The sequence below is a fragment of the Brachyhypopomus gauderio genome, chromosome 15 (assembly GCF_052324685.1).
Source record: "Brachyhypopomus gauderio isolate BG-103 chromosome 15, BGAUD_0.2, whole genome shotgun sequence".
NCBI classification, from domain to species: Eukaryota; Metazoa; Chordata; class Actinopteri; order Gymnotiformes; family Hypopomidae; genus Brachyhypopomus; species Brachyhypopomus gauderio.
In genome coordinates, this window is record NC_135225.1 from 20217160 (window position 1) to 20236452 (window position 19293).

At 49.8% G+C, this 19293-nt stretch overlaps 1 protein-coding gene across 2 annotated transcripts in view; it reads right to left on the reverse strand.

The window, feature by feature from the left end:
* The window catches only part of csmd1b (CUB and Sushi multiple domains 1b), a 288049-nt gene that overhangs the window by 59437 nt on the left and 209319 nt on the right, over positions 1-19293 (reverse strand). For both annotated transcript variants that reach the window (XM_076974689.1, XM_076974688.1), the window contains exons 24-30: positions 18854-19045; positions 14192-14318; positions 13006-13208; positions 11939-12130; positions 10933-11071; positions 10173-10360; positions 1048-1242 (exon numbers count right to left, since the gene is read on the reverse strand). In XM_076974689.1, the coding sequence (XP_076830804.1) occupies positions 1048-1242; positions 10173-10360; positions 10933-11071; positions 11939-12130; positions 13006-13208; positions 14192-14318; positions 18854-19045 (1236 nt within the window). The remainder of the gene's footprint in view (positions 1-1047; positions 1243-10172; positions 10361-10932; positions 11072-11938; positions 12131-13005; positions 13209-14191; positions 14319-18853; positions 19046-19293) is intronic.

Here is a 19293-nt window from a genome sequence, read left to right on the forward strand (position 1 = left end):
CAATGCAATTCAGTTATTATCTGATTGCAGAAAAGAGCACATGTTGCATTTACACACAACTATGTACTGCATGCAACATACAAACATGGGAGAATATGTTTCTCCATCAAAGGAGCTGTGGTATCCTTGGTTTATATCACTCTCCTTTGTGTGTTCATATGTCTGTGTGTGTGTGTGTGTGTGTGTGTGTGTGTGTGTGTGTGTGTGTGTGTGTGTGTGTGTGTGTGTGTGTGTGTGTGTATGCGTGTGTGTGTTACAGGCAGTAAAAGCCATTGAGCTGATGGGTGATCTGGCTTACAAAAACTACTGCTTGATACCAGCTCTGTAGTGCGAAAGAAAGTGAGTCAGAGAGAAGGGAACAGTGTGTGTCAGAGAAAAGTGTGGAGCACGGACGGAGAATGGGGAGCAAGACAGGTAGGACTAGGGACATAATGTCTGAAACGGAGAGAGAGAGACAGACGAAGTGAGACAGAGAGACAAGGAGGAGGAGGAGAGGGACAGACACAAAGAGAGAGAGAGACTACGTGTGTGTGAGTGTCACTTGTCACCACTTAAACTCTCCCATATGTCAATAGGAACACAAAAGAGTCTGGGCAAAGGTCTTTTAGGGCCACGGCTGACTTCAGTTCCCCCCACCACGGCCCCTCCCCACCCGTCAGCCGATAGAGGCGGCGCCTGAACCCATTCACCAGAGCCGGTGCGCTCACACAGAGAGAGGGGAAGAATGCACAGAACAAAGAGCTAAATCAATGAACTTGCAGGACAGCAAACAAACGAAAATGAACACTGTCTTTGATAAGGAGGCAGCTACTTCACCGGACGATGGACCGCCTAATCAAATTAATGAAAGTCAATGCGTTCCATCTGACTCCTCGAAATGAAAGGATGCAAATATTAAGATATTAAGGTGACTCGAGGTGAGCCCCCCCTTGCAGGTTCCATTCAGGCTCATCTGTGATTGCAGTAATAATATAAATGATCACAAGGTCTCTGCTATAGTAATTACCTGCTGGGCACCTGGAGGGTTGTTTAGAAGAGCTCTCTTACCTTTACATGTAGGGAGAACCTTGTTCCACACAGGTTTGCCGTCCGCTCCAATTATGCAGGTAAGAGTGGCGGGGCCCATGATGGTATAGCCAGAGTCACACTGGTATGTGACTGTAGAGCCAAGTTTGTAGTCCAGTCCTAGCCTGGTTCCGTTCATGATGTTCCCGGGGTCGAAGCACGCTTCCCGAGGCTTCTCTGCAAGACCAGGTGGTTAAATGACACGAGTGTTCCTAATAAATATTCATGCCAACATAACCAGCATTCAGGCACAAAGGCAACAAATAATTAGCACCACTGACTTTATAGGAAAAGCACCCGCCCACTCACTCCTGTTTCTCTATGGCCATGTGTTATACGTCAAAGAAAAATTGTATTCATACCTGTAATTCAATTAAAACCAGCTTTGATCCCAAATAGCACTAAGCATACATTGTTGTGGATTTATGGCAAACGCAGGCCACAGCAGCAGGCCTCCCAGATGCCTATGGCTAAGATACAGGCTGGGGGAGTGTTGGAGGCACAGAGCGTGAGGAAGAAAGATGCTGAAAGGTGGGATAATGTTAAGGGGAGAAAGTTTTAAATGAGAAAGAGGGAGCAAGAGAGCAGGACAGAGAGGTAATGGAAAGGAGAAAAGGAATGAGAGGGAGTTGAGAAGAGGAGGAAAGTGTGTGTGTGTGTGTGTGAAAGAGCGCGAGGATGAGAGAGAGAGAGAGAGAAACAGGAAGAGAGTGGAAATAGATACAGAGGGAGGAGGAAAAATAGCTTTAGGGCAATCTGCATTAGAGAGGGGCCAGCTGCAGAGGAGAAGGAGTGGAGCCGGCACGGAGCACGGGCGGAGGAGCACGGGACGGCTCCTCCTGGCAGCACCCACCAGGAGAAGGACAGCTGGAGAGAGCTCTGGAGGTGGTGCTGGGAAAGGCTGCCAAACAAGATGACAGCTAACAGCCCACTTCTCCTACTCCCGACGCTTTAGGGACCAGAGGAAGTGGGAGGAGGTGGGAGATTCTGTCGGTGAAATTGCTACAGTGCAACACAATCTCCCTCGTATTTCTACAACAAGGGAGGAATTATTCGTATATAGGAGTGCACTGCACCCGGCTTAGCAGGCACCGACTCCACACTTTGAACGGCGGTGATAACCAGGTTTGAATCCTAAGCAAAACTAGAATTTGAGCTGGGAACATTCAGTATTATTAATGTTCCGTAATCAGTAGATGCGTCTTCTTTTTTTTTCTTTTCTTCGTTCTCCCACAACTCAAGAGTGATTTGGTTTTTTGATTTTTTTGTGTCTGTCACCCAATGACTCTGCAAACGACTTCTGGTGCCTTCTGGTGTGTGATGAACGGTGACGGATCGGAGATTTTGTGGAAAAAAAGCAGAAAGCATCAAAATAAGCGTATGAATTAAATGAAGAAAAAACCCCACGTGAGCGTGAGAGCCCTCCCCACGTGAGAGCCCTCCCCATGCGAGAGCCCTCCCCACGTGAGAGCCCTCCCCATGTGAGAGCCCTCCCCACGCGAGAGCCCTCCCCACGCGAGAGCCCTACCCACGCGAGAGCCCTACCCACGCGAGAGCCCTACCCACGCGGGAGCCCTACCCACGTGAGAGCCCTACCCACGTGAGAGCCCTCCCCACGTGAGAGCCCTCCCCACGTGGGAGCCCTCCCCATGTGAGAGCCCTCCCCACGTGAGCGTGAGAGCCCTCCCCACGCGAGAGCCCTTCCCATGTGAGAACCCTCCCCACGTGAGCGTGAGAGCCCTCCCCAGGTGAGAGCCCTCCCCACGCGAGAGCCCTCCCCACGCGAGAGCCCCCCTCCTGCCTCCCTGCACACCATTAATCAGAAAAGGCAAATGGCCAGGTATTGCTTGCTTTATGGTCTGTGCATGAACAGTAATAATTTTACAGGGAGCTCTGGAATAAAAAAAAATGTGGCTCAAAGTGACCAGAACATCAGTTCCAACCCAGACCCAGTCAAAGATCTGACAACGTCCAATTGTAATCGCGAACTGTAATCGCTGAATTCACAGCAGCATATTCATGAGTGTGACTACGCACAGAGAAAGCCCTGAGAAAGTCGCCTTTGAGAAGTAAGACACAACGGTTTCTCTCGGGGTTTCCTGTCACATCGGTCACCCCGACAATGTGTCAGGACCCGACACAAGTGGACCACAGCCCAAGGCGTGACGACATCTAAAACCCGTATAGAATCACAACTAGTAATTGGCAAGTGTTTCATTGGCTCCGCCCCCTTGGGTTGGACAACAGCCACACTCTTCTCTACCTTCAGGGTCACGTGTGCTCTGACAGCCTGTCCCTCGCCCACTTCATTTTCCCCGTTGGCTTCGTGCTCCACCATAGTGAGATGATATCTTCACTTCTCCACCCTGCTGAATGGCAACTGGTAACGTCAGGCTTCCCATAGTGCACTGCACGCAGGAGCCATTGCCTTCATGGGATCTTCTTTTTGCAACATCCATCACACTGATGGGCTTGTCCACTGCAGATAATTTTTTAGGCTGGCTACATCCCAGAACAACCCTTCCTGACTCAAACTGTCCTCAATATGGCAATATGAAGATAATAACTTTGTCTCCTTTGACATAAAAGAGAAAACTACATCCCCAGCCGCCCAAAATTCAAGTAATCACATGTACGAGATGAGTTTGAAGACATGGATGATATGCTGATAGCGGCGCTATAATCCCTCTAATGTTCCTATGAAACAAGCCATGCACACTCCCAGTAGAATTTTGCAACTTGAGCCAGACTCATTTAGCTTTGTCCTTCAGGGATAATAATTATTAACAGAAGTGCCAGAAAGGTAGTACTGGTCATTTCAGGATGCAGAGTACCATGATTCGCCCTCCCATTTCTAAGGTGAAATTTACACCTGTGCACGCCAATAACAATATATCATTGCTTGTGCTGTGGATAGGTCTGCTCTGAGGAACACGTTGATTGGCCTGCCCAAACAATGTAGATAAGACCAGTGATTCTGCGCAAAGTTCACAGACAGCTACACCTTTTTTCCTCAGGACTGACGTTGTTAGGTCTTGGAGAGACTTATCTTCAATGCCAGTGACAATTCCGGGACAATGCCACACAGTTTATGGATATTGACCGAGCCAATCAATGGGGACACGTCAGCCCTTCCTGTATCGGAGGCGGTGGCTCCTCGCCTCTGCGCAACACACGTGGCCCTTACAACGTCTCACCTCTTTCACCCTTCAGAACACCTGAATTCATGGGAAACGGGGGCCACCGTGGGCCGAGCCGGAAAGCTCCTCCGTATGACGGCCAAGAGTGTCTGCTGCTCGACATGACTGGACCACAGGGGGAAAGGTGCATCAGGCCGTGTGTGTCTGGACCGCTCGCCAAAAAACACACCGCTCAAGGCAAGTGATCAGCACTGTGAATGAAGAATTGCACCTTTGACATCGTTTAATGGAGATTTGTGAGCAAGACAAAGCCTTTCATATAGACAAACCATTCCTCTGACTCTCTTCACTATCTCACTCATAGGCCTCTATGGATGTGCTATAAGTACAGTATTGGGGACAACTATTTGCTGCTTATGAACACAATCCATAGTACTCCTCAACGCTGCGATGACCGGTGGCCCAAACACGCCCATCCCTCTGAGTTATCTCTGAAATCTAACCAGCAGCTTGTGGTTTCCTTAGAAAAAGGTTGGCCTACGTGTATCACATTTCACTGGGTCTCAGCCAGGGAGACACTGAAAGTATGATATGACTACAGTTATTCACACAGTTCCATTATGAAGCCTTATAAATCTCACTGGGTAGTGGAAGCAATTTCTCTGGCTTATCTCAGGGCTTACGTGCCCCTGTTGGTGTACAGTTGTTGCTTTAAGGGTGTTGTTGCTTCCTGGGCATGGTTGGAGGGAGTGAGACCAAAGAAGGCATATACCTGTGAGTCCTGTCTGATGATCAGGCCATGTAGCCAGCAGCAATCGGTTTGTACTTTACCCCAGAAAAAGTTGGACCTGTATGTATCAATTGAGAGTGGATCTCAGCCAGGGATTTTATGCAGAAGGCCAGCATTAATCCAATAATTCACACTGTAAATCTTGGAGTGGTGTCTTTAATTTAAAACATGTGGCCTGCCTGCCAAGGCACATGAGCTGTTATAGAAAATCTGCATTATTTCATGAATATAGTGATTTCTGAGGCTTAAAATATTTAAAAAATTGACATGAACTTGCTTTCTTTGCATTATTCCTTACATGGTAACATTGCATCTTTTATTATTTTATTGTAATTTTTTGCAAATAAATGTTTTAAATTTAATTATTTTTCATTGGAATTTGGGAGAAATTGTTGTAATTTATGGAATGAAACAAAAATGTTATTACTCAAACACCTATAAATAAACACCTAATAAACACCTATACATAAGTCATAGTCATACTACACCACACTCCATACCATCACAAAAATCCCCATAATCTTCCAGAGTGGGTAACCTCATGCCTGGAACATGTGATGTCCTCCCACAAATGTCTCTGTCATATACACTATGAGCACGCTACCCACCATGCACACTCCTCACGGGGTTTACTCATAGACATCCCTCAACACGATCAATGAAAATGCCCGTAATGAACTGGATGGAGTGTTGTATTGCCCACTCCTTCACACTTCAAATCCAGCCACTCCTGGAGCAATTGCACCGTGTTTTTCAGTGGGTTCTCCAAACCATAGATAGATACGTGCTCCGATTTGCAATTACACAATGCACCTGTGTTGCAGGAAGCCATTGTGTGACTTCTGCAAAAAGGGCAATGACTGAGGTCTCCATAGGTTCGCCAAAAAGGACCTTTTTTGCTGCGTGATGAAGAAAGATGGGGGTCTTCAACAGGTTCTGTATTTGACAATTCCAAACAGGAAATTGCACAAGTTCACTTTTTGAATGCTCACTCAGAAATGTATCGTCTCTCATGTCTGTCTAGGGGGCTGGCTTGTGGCAGCGGAACTGAAAAAAAAATCTTATTTTCCTATTCAAATAGCTTTTCGGTTTGTCTTCAAGGGCAAATCAGTTTCAAGTTCTACCTTTTGGTCCCTCGCTATCGTCCGTTGCTATGAAGCTCGTGGAGGCAGCCCTGGTGCCACGGCAGCTGCCTGCCATTCATGTATTAAATTTTATGGATGATTGGCTTTTTTAGCTCACTTAAAAGTGCAGGCAAACCTCTGTCAAGTTCTCCTCCTTTTGCAGCTAAAGGACCTCTGCTCAGGGTGAACTGGAAGCTCTTTCACTCCACTTTTTTTCTCTTCTGTATGTGGAGCCGATTTTGCTAACTGTGCAAACTCCAGCGTGTGTTGAAATGTGCGTTTGTGTTAAATATGGAACGTATACTGTGCGGCACACTGTAATGTACTGTAGATAGTTTTAGAGGTTTCTGGGATTGATGGCTTCTGCACCTACAATTGTCTCTCATGGCCTGTTGAGCATGCTGGAACGAGATGAGTCCACCACTAGGAGACATTTCAACCTTCTCAATAGGCCATGTAGGTTCTGGCTTGTATAAGCCATGGTACAAATGTCCTCTTCATGTATAGTCCATCGTTGATTGAGGTAATCTATAGCACACATGTGCCATGTATGAGGTAGACGTATTCAGTTAAGGGACAGTTGTTTGCAGACAGGTGCCCTGCACACAATTAAATTCCCATGAACTGTCCAGTCACCATGGTGAATTTTCGCAAGGCCATTTTCGAGCTTTCCACCCACACAGTGGAAGACTATGTGGCAATGATTTCTGCCTACGATATTAATGAGCATTCAATAGGCAGGCCTGTCCTGGGGCCCATTTTATGAAGAAAACCTGTACATGTCCCACCACGGGATCTATGACTGTGCTGTCAGCTTTCTTACACCCTCAGTTTCAATCATGTGAGAACGAGAGGTCGAATATGCTCCATTCTGTCAAGACAGCTTTGCGTATGCGGGAATCTCTATGGCCTTCATGCAAAACTGATCAGTTATTTCTTTGTTACGGTGTAGCTTTTGAGGAGAGCGGCTAAGCAGTGGTTATCTTACGGGGTATTGGAAGCAATTTCTCAGCCTTATCTCTCAGCTTGTCATCCTGTATTGGTATACAAGTGTTGCTACAAGCAATGCTGCAGCTGCATGGCCGTGGTCTACACCCGTGTCTACTGAAGACGTGTGTTTGGTGCAAGACTGGGCCTCACCCCATACGCATGCCATTTACCTTCTCACCTGGCCCCCCATTCCCCCAGGTTCTTTTTGCTGTATCGAGTTCTGTTGTTGGGCAGCAGGCTAATAACAAGCTAATAACATGCTAACAGGCTAATAACATGCTAATAACAGGCTAATAACATCTCCGTGCTTAACTATGCTGCCCATCAGGGTTGGCACGGTGCAGTCAGGGCTCTGGGGCCAGCACACACCCTGTTGAGGACAGGTAAATGCTTAATAATGTAACAATACACTGAATTTACAACATATATGGTCAATGATTTTCACCAGTATAGCCAAAAATGTAGTTAATATAAAACAAATGTATTATTGTACAATGCAGGGTAGGGAACTGTTGATTGTGAATCACTAAATGCTGGATATCAATCTCTGATATCAAGCTATGCGACGATAACTCCACAAAAAACAAAACAAAAAAAAAACAAACAAATAGGAAACAACAGGAAAATAAGCTGAGTTAGGCTGTGGGATGGAGTCCAAAAATACCTTTTGTGTTGAGTTGTTATCTTATGTTGTATTGTTTAGTTGTCTTGTGTTGAGTTGTTGTGTCATGCTGGCATTGCGTTAGTGTTACGGCCTCAGATACAACGCATGGATCCTTTATTGCTAAGGTTAATGAAAAATGAATTAGCCGTCATACTGAAATAGCTTTTCACTTTTCTTATCATGGTATGAAATAACTTTGCAGAAAACATTTCCATCATACTGCTAGCATTCCATTCTCAGATTATGCATGTATATTCTTTTGAAGCATTGTTGAAGTACCTCCGTGGCTCACAGACAGCTCTGACTGCAAAACCCCCCCGGGGACCCTCCATAGATTATGTGGCTGGCGAGTTTACACTACCACTAGCTCTTGGTAGTTTTGTAACAAGGCCAAAGCACTTAATGAATAAATGAATAAATACATGTACTCAATATGTCTGCAAAGAATAAATTTTTGTCAGTAAACTCAACTGTTTTTCCAGTGTTATTATTCTGGATTCAGCCTCCGGCCCAAGCACAACCGCTGGAGCTGCAGCCTGATTAATCCTGTGATGATGGATGAGTCATACACTGCTTCTTTGTACATGTTTAGCACATATGATATCATGTCAGTGCCGTGTTCTGTCTCAGTTATATACGAAGGGCTATTAGGCTGCTTTGAGGGGAGCCCTCTCTGGACCCTCAAAAGGCTGGTCTGGTCGTGCTGGCTGTGAAAGTGGTAAACAGTGTGGGGTGTTTGTGTAGCGCCCCTACAGAATCAGCTCTCCACGTAGCGCCAAAGACAAGATCGCGTAAAGGATGCGTTGTGTGTGCGAGCTGTGTGTCTAACCCCTGTTGCCTAAATGAGGGAATGAGTATTGGCACATGGCCCTCTCTTCCCTCTCCCTGCATAGGGTGTGTCCCCTTGTCAGAACAGAGGAAGTGTGACTGCTGTGCACCACAGCAGTGGTCCCAAGAGGGCGGCGCCGGCGAGCCGTTTGCCAATTACTTGGCGTGAATGTGTGCGGGCTTCAGATGTCATCACGCCTGGGGCGGCACTCCCGTAGTGTTGGCTCCTGACGCGGCGTCTGGTTCTCCCGTTCAGAGAACCAGGGGTTGTACCGCACAAACCCAGACACTCCAATCATTTCTCTGAGCGGAGTACCGATGTATATGGGCAAACGTACCGATGTATATGGGCAAACGTACCGATGTATATGGGCAAACGTACCGATGTATATGGGCAAACGCAACGGCTGCTTTGTACTTTCTGCCACAGACGGAGGAAAACAAGAGCCTTGTTGTTTTGAAACAACTGCATTTGTTACAAAGGGCCGGACTGTCTGAATTCAAAAGCCGCATGCATGTTTAGGGGAGGACGTGCTGTCTGCATTGAATTGCTTTGGCATTTCATAAGTACATCCTCTAAAGAAAATAGAAAAGCTGGCTTTGCCCCAGAAGAAAATTACTAGGTATTCAAGTAGAAAGGTTAATAATATTGGAAAATGGATGCACAATATTTGACTTAATACATAACACACACACTGCTTCAAAACCACTTAACAGCATTCCGATTAATGGCAGAGTAACTATTACTCCGCCAGACACTTAATATGCTATTTAAAAGATGCACAGCTTTTGCATTCTGGGGCGATGCAAATCGCACGACAGCTAAAGAAAATTCCAAATATTTATGTCATTTCAATAATTGCATCTTAAGTGTATAAAGCGTAATGAGGCTTTAGCTTTTTACAGACGCCACTGAATTTCATAAGTTTCTTTTCAGCACGTTCTTATTTTTTCCCTAAAGTTCACAAAAATGAACAGAGGAGACAGGACAGTACTGTCATACCTTCTACTATGACTAAAGTAATGAATTGCAATTTTAAAGGTGAAGGTGCACATAACAATTTTCTTACTAATACGGCTAAAACTAAATGATTATCGGGACATTCTGACTTGAGATTTAGTCTCAGACCATGTTTAAACTTGTCCAAGGACACTCTTACATTGTTCCATTTCTTGTATTGCAAGTCATTCAACATTTTATCCAGTGTAATGGCTTAAACGTGTTTCAGTTTTATTTATCAGGCAAAAGAACATTTTGTGGATAGCTCCAGAAAGGAGCCAGGCTTGTTCAATCAACTTTAAAGCACTGACATTTGTAATCAGAGCTAGGCAGAGACCTTTAGCTACCCTGCTACACCAAGCTGCTCAATGTTACTAGAGCTAATAGGACCAGTTAAAATATGCTAATGTTGCTAACGAAGAGCGTTAGCGAGTAACCGCCAATCATCCAATCAGCATGATTTAATAAGCATAATGTTAATTGGTGAATAATAGTTTTCTTTTTACCCACGTGTTCCCAAATGAGCTGTGCACTAGCCGCGTCATTCTGTCAGCGGGTTCGGGGGACTCGCCTTTGTACTCGATGGCGAATCCGGACATGCCGAGGGAGGCGTCGCTGCGGAAGGCCAGGAAGAGGCTGTTTCCGCTGCTCTCGATGCGCTCGGGCGCCTGGCTGCCCTGCAGGCTGCTGAGGAGACGGCCGTTGGAGTCCTCGCCCTCGTAGACGTGCAGGAAGTCGTAGCTGGGCTCCATGTTGAAGCTGCGCGAGGAGACAAGAACATCGCCGGCTGAATGATGACACGGCGCTCGGATGCTCGTCGTTAAGGGGACGATTACCGAGACAGCTGTCACGCGCTTCCCCACCAACGTTCCATCAACGTCTAGATAACGGGGGGCCGAGAGAAGGTGGGGGAGATCGAAATGGGGGGGCGCAGCTGATTCCTCAAACTTGTTTTGCTTGGGAGGGAGATAAGTAGCCTCATTTCTCGTTATTAGGGGCGAGGAGAGATGAATCTGTTCGAGGTGCTTCGTATTCCCATAAACCTTCACTAAGCCCCAACTGCCACATTTTTATAACGGCAGCCTGCGACATGATGAATTCAGGAGGCGATCGGGACAGCGATACAATGACGACATATTTCTTTATTTAATTACACGTAAATCCAGATTCATCATATACGTCTTGACGCAACAAGGACAAAGCGCCTTGGCCGAGATAGGACGCGATTTAGACGCACCGCCGTGACACGCTTCGACGTAATGGCAGCTTGTGCCGCGCCCATCTGGGGACGTCAGACTCCGCGGGCCTCCAACTGCGAGCGAGCCCATTACCTTTTGAAAATTAGAGCGATGACAAAGTCCGGGTTGACTTTTATCCGCCAGTCGCATTCTTTCCCCGGCGGGTACGGCTGTGGGTAGTTGGGTGATAGAATCACCCCAGCAGGTCCTGTCACATTGCCTCCGCAGGTAGCTATCACAGCACAGAGGATGAGAGTGAGAGCTTTGATGCCAGTCTTCGACACACACACACACACACACGCGCGCACACATACTCATACACACACAATGAGCAGAGTTTGCTGAATTGATTACCCTATGATTACACTAGGTTCATTATCCAAAGGACAATAACACAGAAGAACAGCTGAAGGAGCTTCTGAACATTAAAAAAAAGGTGACGATCAATAACAGCAGCGATGAATTATCAAGAAAATTCAGAGACGCTTTGGCGCGATCACCGAAAGGATCTGTAAACGTCACTTGTAGAATTTGGATGTAATAATTAATGCATCAGCCGTAGTAACCTAAGTGATACTGGCTGGCTGTGAAGTCACTATCTATGACAATAACCTTAGTGGTAGGACATAAAAGCACCAAGTTTCTATGAGGAATATGCAGCTATTACGGTGGTTTACTGAATTCAGCGCTCTTACAGGACAATTTAGCGCAGTAACATGGCAACCGGCTTGGCGGACACGCGGAATCTCGATACAGATGTTTTTGACGAACGATATCCTTGGGGCATCTTCCCATTGTATGCAGCACCGTGGTTGGTGCAGTGAACATTGCACAAGGTGCGAAAAATACAATGAAGAGGAGAACAATTAGAGGTGTAGGAGCAGGAGATAGAGATCGCACAGTGTAGTTTAGGGCACGATAGAGCCAGCAGCTCGCCTCGCTGCTTTAAAGACGAGGAATATAACAACATTCTCATATTTCTACAAATCGCTTCATATGTGAGGGCAGACAGCCCATGACGTCAAGATCTGTGGTTGTTGGCCATGTTTATGTTGGTTAACAGCTGGCGGGAGCGGCGTCCTGGGGTGCGGGAACGTACCTCTGCAGGTGGGAGGGTCAGGTTGCCAGTAGAAGCGATTGTTGAGCTGAACGCAGGTGATCTCCGACACACCCTGAACCTGATAGCCTGGGTCACACTGGAAGGAGATGGTGTCACCCGGCTCCCTGCTCTCTCCATAACGGCTGCCGTTTTGGGGTGTGCCTGGGTCGTTGCAGGTCGTGGCAGTCGTAGCTAAAACGACAGAGACGATTGTTTGATGAGCTCCCCGTCCGTGGGGGACATGTTACGTTCAGAGTGTGAAAGAAAGGTGAGGGAGGATGAGAGAGGAAACGTGGGAATAAATTTTTATTATATCAAACATGCCATATGCTATAACTCTCCCTACAACTCATGACAGGATCCATATGCATATGCCATGGCATTTATTTATAAAGGTCAACAACAGGCACTATAGAACACTATAAGAATAAATAGGACCATTTAAGCAGTGTTTCTACAGCTACACATGTGTGTGTGTGTGTGTGTACGTGTGTGTGTGTGTGTGTGTGTTTACGTGTATGTGTGTGTGTATGTGTGTGAGTGTGTATGCGTGTGTGTGTGTACACGCGTGCGTGTGTGTATGTGTGCGTGTGCATACACACACAAACACACGCACACACACACACACACACACACACACACACACACACACACACACACACACATTGTGTGTGTGTACGCGCGCGTGCGTGCGTATGTGTGTATGTGTGTGCGTGTGCACGTGTGTACGTGTGTGTGCGTGTGTTTGTGTGTGCGTGTGTGTGTGAGTGTGTACGTATGCGTGTGTGTGTGTATGAGTGTGTACATGTGTGTGTGTGTGTATGAGTGTGTACGTGTGTGTGTGTGTGTACGTGTGTGTGTGTGTGTATGCGTGTTTACGTGTATGTGTGTGAGTGTGTATGCGTGTGTGTACGTGTGTGTGTGTGCGTGTGTGTGTGAGTGTGTACGTATGTGTGTGTGTGTGTGTATGAGTGTGTACGTGTGTGTGTGTGTATATGAGTGTGTACGTGTGTGTGTGTGTGTGTACGTGTGTGTGTGTGTAGAGAGACAACGGGCAAGCTGCTCACTAGAGAACTGGATTGAGAAGCCGGACTTGCTGATGAAGTAGTCGCTGTCGAACTGCAGCGTGAGCACGTTGAAGGTACTGTGGGCGTCCTCGGGCAGCAGCGAGCCGCTCCACTCCTTCAGCAGGATGCCGCTCTCGGCCGGACCGTCCCACACCTTCAGCACGTCGTGATCCGCCTCCGTGTCGAACACAATGAAGTGGAGGCTACACAGGTGGACACGCAGATCTTGTATGTAGAAGCGCTTACACGCAGGAAGCAAACTCCGGACTCGGCTCCGGGCGTCCGAGCCAGGACAGGAGTACTGCACCGGTTTCTACCTTCACAACTCAGTGAATAGGAAAGCTGTCGAAAGGTCATTCGTGTAGGGAACTGAACGTTAATTTTGTTGACTTGTAATTAACACCATAGACTACAAGTGTAATTAGGCAAAAAGCTTAGCAATGAATTCAGCTTTATCAGTTTAACACAAGTAACACAAACTGTAGGAACTTACCACAAGTCCTAACATTTAACTCCGGATATGTATTTAATTCAGTAAGAGTTGATTTTACAGTTGTTTTTTGTTGTTGTTTTTCTTTTACCGCATCATAGCAAATGGAATTATTTCCAATGTGCTCTGGGCTCTGTTCTGACAATGTTAAGATCACTGTAACTTAGAAAGTACACAAAGTGATTCTCACCCATCTTTGGCTTTTTCGAGGAGATACGTGCCACAGCTTAAAGGCCCCTGGCAACCCGATTACATTCGGCATTCCGCAACACGACTGGCAGCCTCGATTAGACGGAACCGGGCCACAGAAACAAGCCATTTATCAATAGTAGTCAGAACAACGCTAACTACCCCTTTGGGAAGCGTGGGCGGACATCTTTGTGTAGCTGCACGAACCGTGTGTTCAAACACTTCAGCCAGCCTCAACATTTCACCACGCAGCCCCGACAAGACGAGCTTGCGTCCGACGGCGCTGTCAGATCAGCATATTGCCACGATCTCTTCTTCAGGTTTAATAGGCTCACCTGATGTTTGTCCTATTTCCGAACGCCTTACGAGCCTAATTGTCTGATTTGTGCTGGCGTTCAGCTCCTTTGCCACACTCTTCGTATAACGGACAGGAGGGAACAGACTCCAGCGGTCGTGGCAGAGCGGCGATGCGATCACGCCAGGAGAGGGAGGGGCAGGTCGACGTACCTGATGGTTTTTCCCGTGTCCGCCTCGATAGACCAGGTGCAGTGCAGGTTGTTGTCGTAGGGGGCGGGGTAGCCGGGAGACAGGATGCGGCCGGACGTGGCCCCGCTGATCTGACCGCCGCACTCCGCTGGGGAGGAAGAGGAAGAGGAGGGTTTGTAGACGGGCACTCAGCTCTCAGGAGCACCAGCTCCATGTCCGTGTCCTCGCTACCATGTGTGCTGTGTAATTGCGGGTTTGACTTGCTCTTAAGACACTTAAGCTCTTAAGGGCGAGTTCGCGGAGGGCTTGATAATTACACGAGTTGAATCAGGCGTGTTAGAGCGGGAAAATACAAACAGGCGTGGAGTCTCCCGCCTGCAGGTTGGGGGGGGGGGACACAGAGCTCTCTGCAGTAGTGACCCTGCTCCAGGTCCTTAACGCTCTGGTGCTAAACGAATCCTTCTCCTCTGCTCCATTCTACAGGTGAAAAGTGAGCTTTCCAAAACGGAAGGGAAATGGACTTATTATGTTGACTAATTCGAACGAATGAATACATTGACCGCTCTCGGCAATATCATCCATTTTCCATGCCAAGCACCTGCACTATGTCTCATTCAAGCCGTTTTAATTAGGGAACAGGAGAGAGGGGATATCACGGTGGGTGTGTGTGTGTGTGTGTGTGTGGGGGGGGGGGGGGGGGTGTGGAACGCCACCTCGTGCCTCACACGTCCTAAAGCTGTGGGGCTGGTTTGTGCTCGTGTGCAGTGACTCCGCCTCCATTCTGACAGCAGAGCGAGACTCTCTCCTCCTCTCCCTCCCCCCCCCTCAACCCCTCCTCCTCTCCCCCCCCCCCCCCCCCCTGCCACTGGTGCACATCAGAGTTAAGGACAGTTCCATTTCTCCATTGTTAAGACTTCATATGGGGTGAGAACACTAACAGTGAGGGAGGATTCAGCGAGTCTTTCACGTACAGCTGTGCGTGCGATTCCCGAACTGAAGAAAGGGAAATTACAGAGTGCACAGCAGCTGGATTTACAACAGTTAGGTCAAAGATCATCCCATAATAGTCGCAACATTTTTAGGTTATACATGTACAAAGTGGACAACTACTTTCATTTAATATTTTTGCGCTCCACAACACGGCAGGCAGACACTGCTTCCAGTGTGTTTAAATGGGGCTAATGCCGCTTCAGTACATGACATAAATCCACCGTTAGATCCGTTAATGCTCGAGGTCCTGCGTAGACATTCCTCACAATGGCACTTCATCAACCATGTCAAGCGATTTATTGTATGACTAACATTCGTGATCCTAACATTTCCATAAACTAAGAAGTTTTACACATGACATGCTGATAGTCAGGATGACATTTATCTTGCTCGGGCAAAAAAAAAAAATCCTTTTCTTAGTCAGCTATAAACGTCTCCAGAAATGCTTTGACAGGCACTCAAATACTGAACGAATCATTTTATTATTTCCAGTACAATCTGTTTTCTTTGTCTGCCTCAGGGACTACCTGTGTAAATGATGACAAATGTTGACAACCAATTAATGGATTATTTCATACTGACAGGAGAAGCTTCATATCACCTCACAAAATGTTCAAAACAAAAATGCCACAGACCACACCTGTGAAAGCTTAATAACTTCAATTAGTGCAGTTATTAAGTTGCTGAATGGACAGAATTCTTAATATTCCATAATATGGTCAAGGTGTCAACATTAGAAGCTTCAAATACTTCTAAATATCTTCTCATTATCTAGTACGCTGTCTTTTTTAATTGAAATGGTTTACACGAAAATTGCAATCAGAACTCTTTTCATTAGCATGTATAAAGGCTGAATGTGATCTTCGGATGATCGGCAGAACATAACAGGAAGAGGGAGTGTGGTAGAGTGTGGTGGAGTGTGGTGAGGGGGTGTGGTGGAGTGTGGTGAGGGGTGTGGTGGAGTGTGGTGAGGGGGTGTGGTGGTGTGTGGTGAGGGGGTGTGGTGGAGTGTGGTGAGGGGGTGTGGTAGAGTGTGGTGGAGTGTGGTGAGGGGGTGTGGTGGAGTGTGGTGAGGGGTGTGGTGGAGTGTGGTGAGGGGGTGTGGTGGGGTGTGGTGGAGTGTGGTGAGGGGGTGTGGTGGAGTGTGGTGAGGGGGTGTGGTGGGGGGTGTGGTGGAGTGTGGTGAGGGGGTGTGGTGGGGTGTGGTGAGGGGGTGTGGTGGAGTGTGGTGAGGGGGTGTGGTGGAGTGTGGTGAGGGGGTGTGGTGAGGGGGTGTGGTGGAGTGTGGTGTGGTGGAGTGTGGTGAGGGGTGTGGTGGAGTGTGGTGAGGGGGTGTGGTGGAGTGTGGTGAGGGGGTGTGGTGAGGGGGTGTGGTGAGGGGGTGTGGTGGAGTGTGGTGAGGGGGTGTGGTGGAGTGTGGTGGAGTGTGGTGAGGGGGTGTGGTGGAGTGTGGTGAGGGGGTGTGGTGGGGTGTGGTGGAGTGTGGTGAGGGGGTGTGGTGGAGTGTGGTGAGGGGGTGTGGTGGGGGGTGTGGTGGAGTGTGGTGAGGGGGTGTGGTGGAGTGTGGTGAGGGGGTGTGGTGGAGTGTGGTGAGGGGGTGTGGTGGGGTGTGGTGGAGTGTGGTGAGGGGGTGTGGTGGGGTGTCGTGGAGTGTGGTGAGGGGGTGTGGTGGAGTGTGGTGAGGGGGTGTGGTGGAGTGTGGTGAGGGGGTGTGGTGGGGGGTGTGGTGGAGTGTGGTGAGGGGGTGTGGTGAGGGGGTGTGGTGGGGTGTGGTGAGGGGGTGTGGTGGAGTGTGGTGAGGGGTGTGGTGGAGTGTGGTGAGGGGGTGTGGTGGGGTGTGGTGGAGTGTGGTGAGGGGGTGTGGTGAGGGGGTGTGGTGGAGTGTGGTGTGGTGGAGTGTGGTGAGGGGTGTGGTGGAGTGTGGTGAGGGGGTGTGGTGGAGTGTGGTGAGGGGGTGTGGTGAGGGGGTGTGGTGGAGTGTGGTGAGGGGGTGTGGTGGAGTGTGGTGAGGGGGTGTGGTGGAGTGTGGTGAGGGGGTGTGGTGGGGGGTGTGGTGGAGTGTGGTGAGGGGGTGTGGTGGAGTGTGGTGAGGGGGTGTGGTGGAGTGTGGTGAGGGGGTGTGGTGGAGTGTGGTGAGGGGGTGTGGTGGGGGGTTTGGTGGAGTGTGGTGAGGGGGTGTGGTGAGGGGGTGTGGTGGGGTGTGGTGAGGGGGTGTGGTGGAGTGTGGTGAGGGGTGTGGTGGAGTGTGGTGAGGGGGTGTGGTGGTGTGTGGTGAGGGGGTGTGGTGGAGTGTGGTGAGGGGGTGTGGTGGAGTGTGGTGAGGGGGTGTGGTGGAGTGTGGTGAGGGGGTGTGGTGGAGTGTGGTGAGGGGGTGTGGTGAGGGGGTGTGGTTGGGTGTGGTGAGGGGGTGTGGTGAGGGGGTGTGGTGGAGTGTGGTGAGGGGGTGTGGTGGAGTGTGGTGAGGGGGTGTGGTGGAGTGTGGTGAGGGGGTGTGGTGGGGGGTGTGGTGGAGTGTGGTGAGGGGGTGTGGTGGAGTGTGGTGAGGGGGTGTGGTGGAGTGTGGTGAGGGGGTGTGGTGGGGTGTGGTGGAGTGTGGTGAGGGGGTGTGGTGGGGTGTCGTGGAGTGTGGTGAGGGGGTGTGGTGGAGTGTGGTGAGGGGGTGTGGTGGAGTGTGGTGAGGGGGTGTGGTGGGGGGTGTGGTGGAGTGTGGTGAGGGGGTGTGGTGAGGGGGTGTGGTGGGGTGTGGTGAGGGGGTGTGGTGGAGTGTGGTGAGGGGTGTGGTGGAGTGTGGTGAGGGGGTGTGGTGGGGTGTGGTGGAGTGTGGTGAGGGGGTGTGGTGAGGGGGTGTGGTGGAGTGTGGTGTGGTGGAGTGTGGTGAGGGGTGTGGTGGAGTGTGGTGAGGGGGTGTGGTGGAGTGTGGTGAGGGGGTGTGGTGAGGGGGTGTGGTGGAGTGTGGTGAGGGGGTGTGGTGGAGTGTGGTGAGGGGGTGTGGTGGAGTGTGGTGAGGGGGTGTGGTGGGGGGTGTGGTGGAGTGTGGTGAGGGGGTGTGGTGGAGTGTGGTGAGGGGGTGTGGTGGAGTGTGGTGAGGGGGTGTGGTGGAGTGTGGTGAGGGGGTGTGGTGGGGGGTTTGGTGGAGTGTGGTGAGGGGGTGTGGTGAGGGGGTGTGGTGGGGTGTGGTGAGGGGGTGTGGTGGAGTGTGGTGAGGGGTGTGGTGGAGTGTGGTGAGGGGGTGTGGTGGTGTGTGGTGAGGGGGTGTGGTGGAGTGTGGTGAGGGGGTGTGGTGGAGTGTGGTGAGGGGGTGTGGTGGAGTGTGGTGAGGGGGTGTGGTGGAGTGTGGTGAGGGGGTGTGGTGAGGGGGTGTGGTTGGGTGTGGTGAGGGGGTGTGGTGAGGGGGTGTGGTGGAGTGTGGTGAGGGGGTGTGGTGGAGTGTGGTGAGGGGGTGTGGTGGAGTGTGGTGAGGGGGTGTGGTGGAGTGTGGTGAGGGGGTGTGGTGAGGGGGTGTGGTGGAGTGTGGTGGGGGGGTGTGGTGGAGTGTGGTGAGGGGGTGTGGTGGAGTGTGGTGAGGGGGTGTGGTGGAGTGTGGTGAGGGGGTGTGGTGAGGGGGTGTGGTGGAGTGTGGTGGTGAGGGGCTGGGGCAGGTCGTGGTGGTGAGGGGCTGGGGCAGGTCATGGTGGTGGGCTGCGGTAGTCTCACCGACACAGGAAGGTAGTGGTTTGTCCCAGACACGCCGGTCTCCGCTCAGGCAGGTCAGAGTGCTGCTGCCGTGCAGCGTGTAGCCCGGGTTGCAGCTGTAGAGCACAAACGTGCCAGCATAGTGGCCGTCATCTTGGATCTTGTAGCCGTAGTTGGGGGTGCCGGGCTCCTCACATCTGACAAGGTCAAAGCCTCGGAGACGGCGAAGAGACAGGAGCGAACACGTCAGAACAGAAAAGAGTGGCGCGTAGAGAAAGAGAGAATGAGGGAGAAGATAAGGACATCTGTCCTCTGAAATCAACCCCCTGGCAGGCACGGGCCTGATTCTTGCTTAATAATGACATAAAGATCAGGCCGTAAAAAAAGGCACCTGCCTGCCACAATCGCCCGACGCTGCCGTAAGCAGACCATTTCAAATTAATATTGCCACAACATATGCT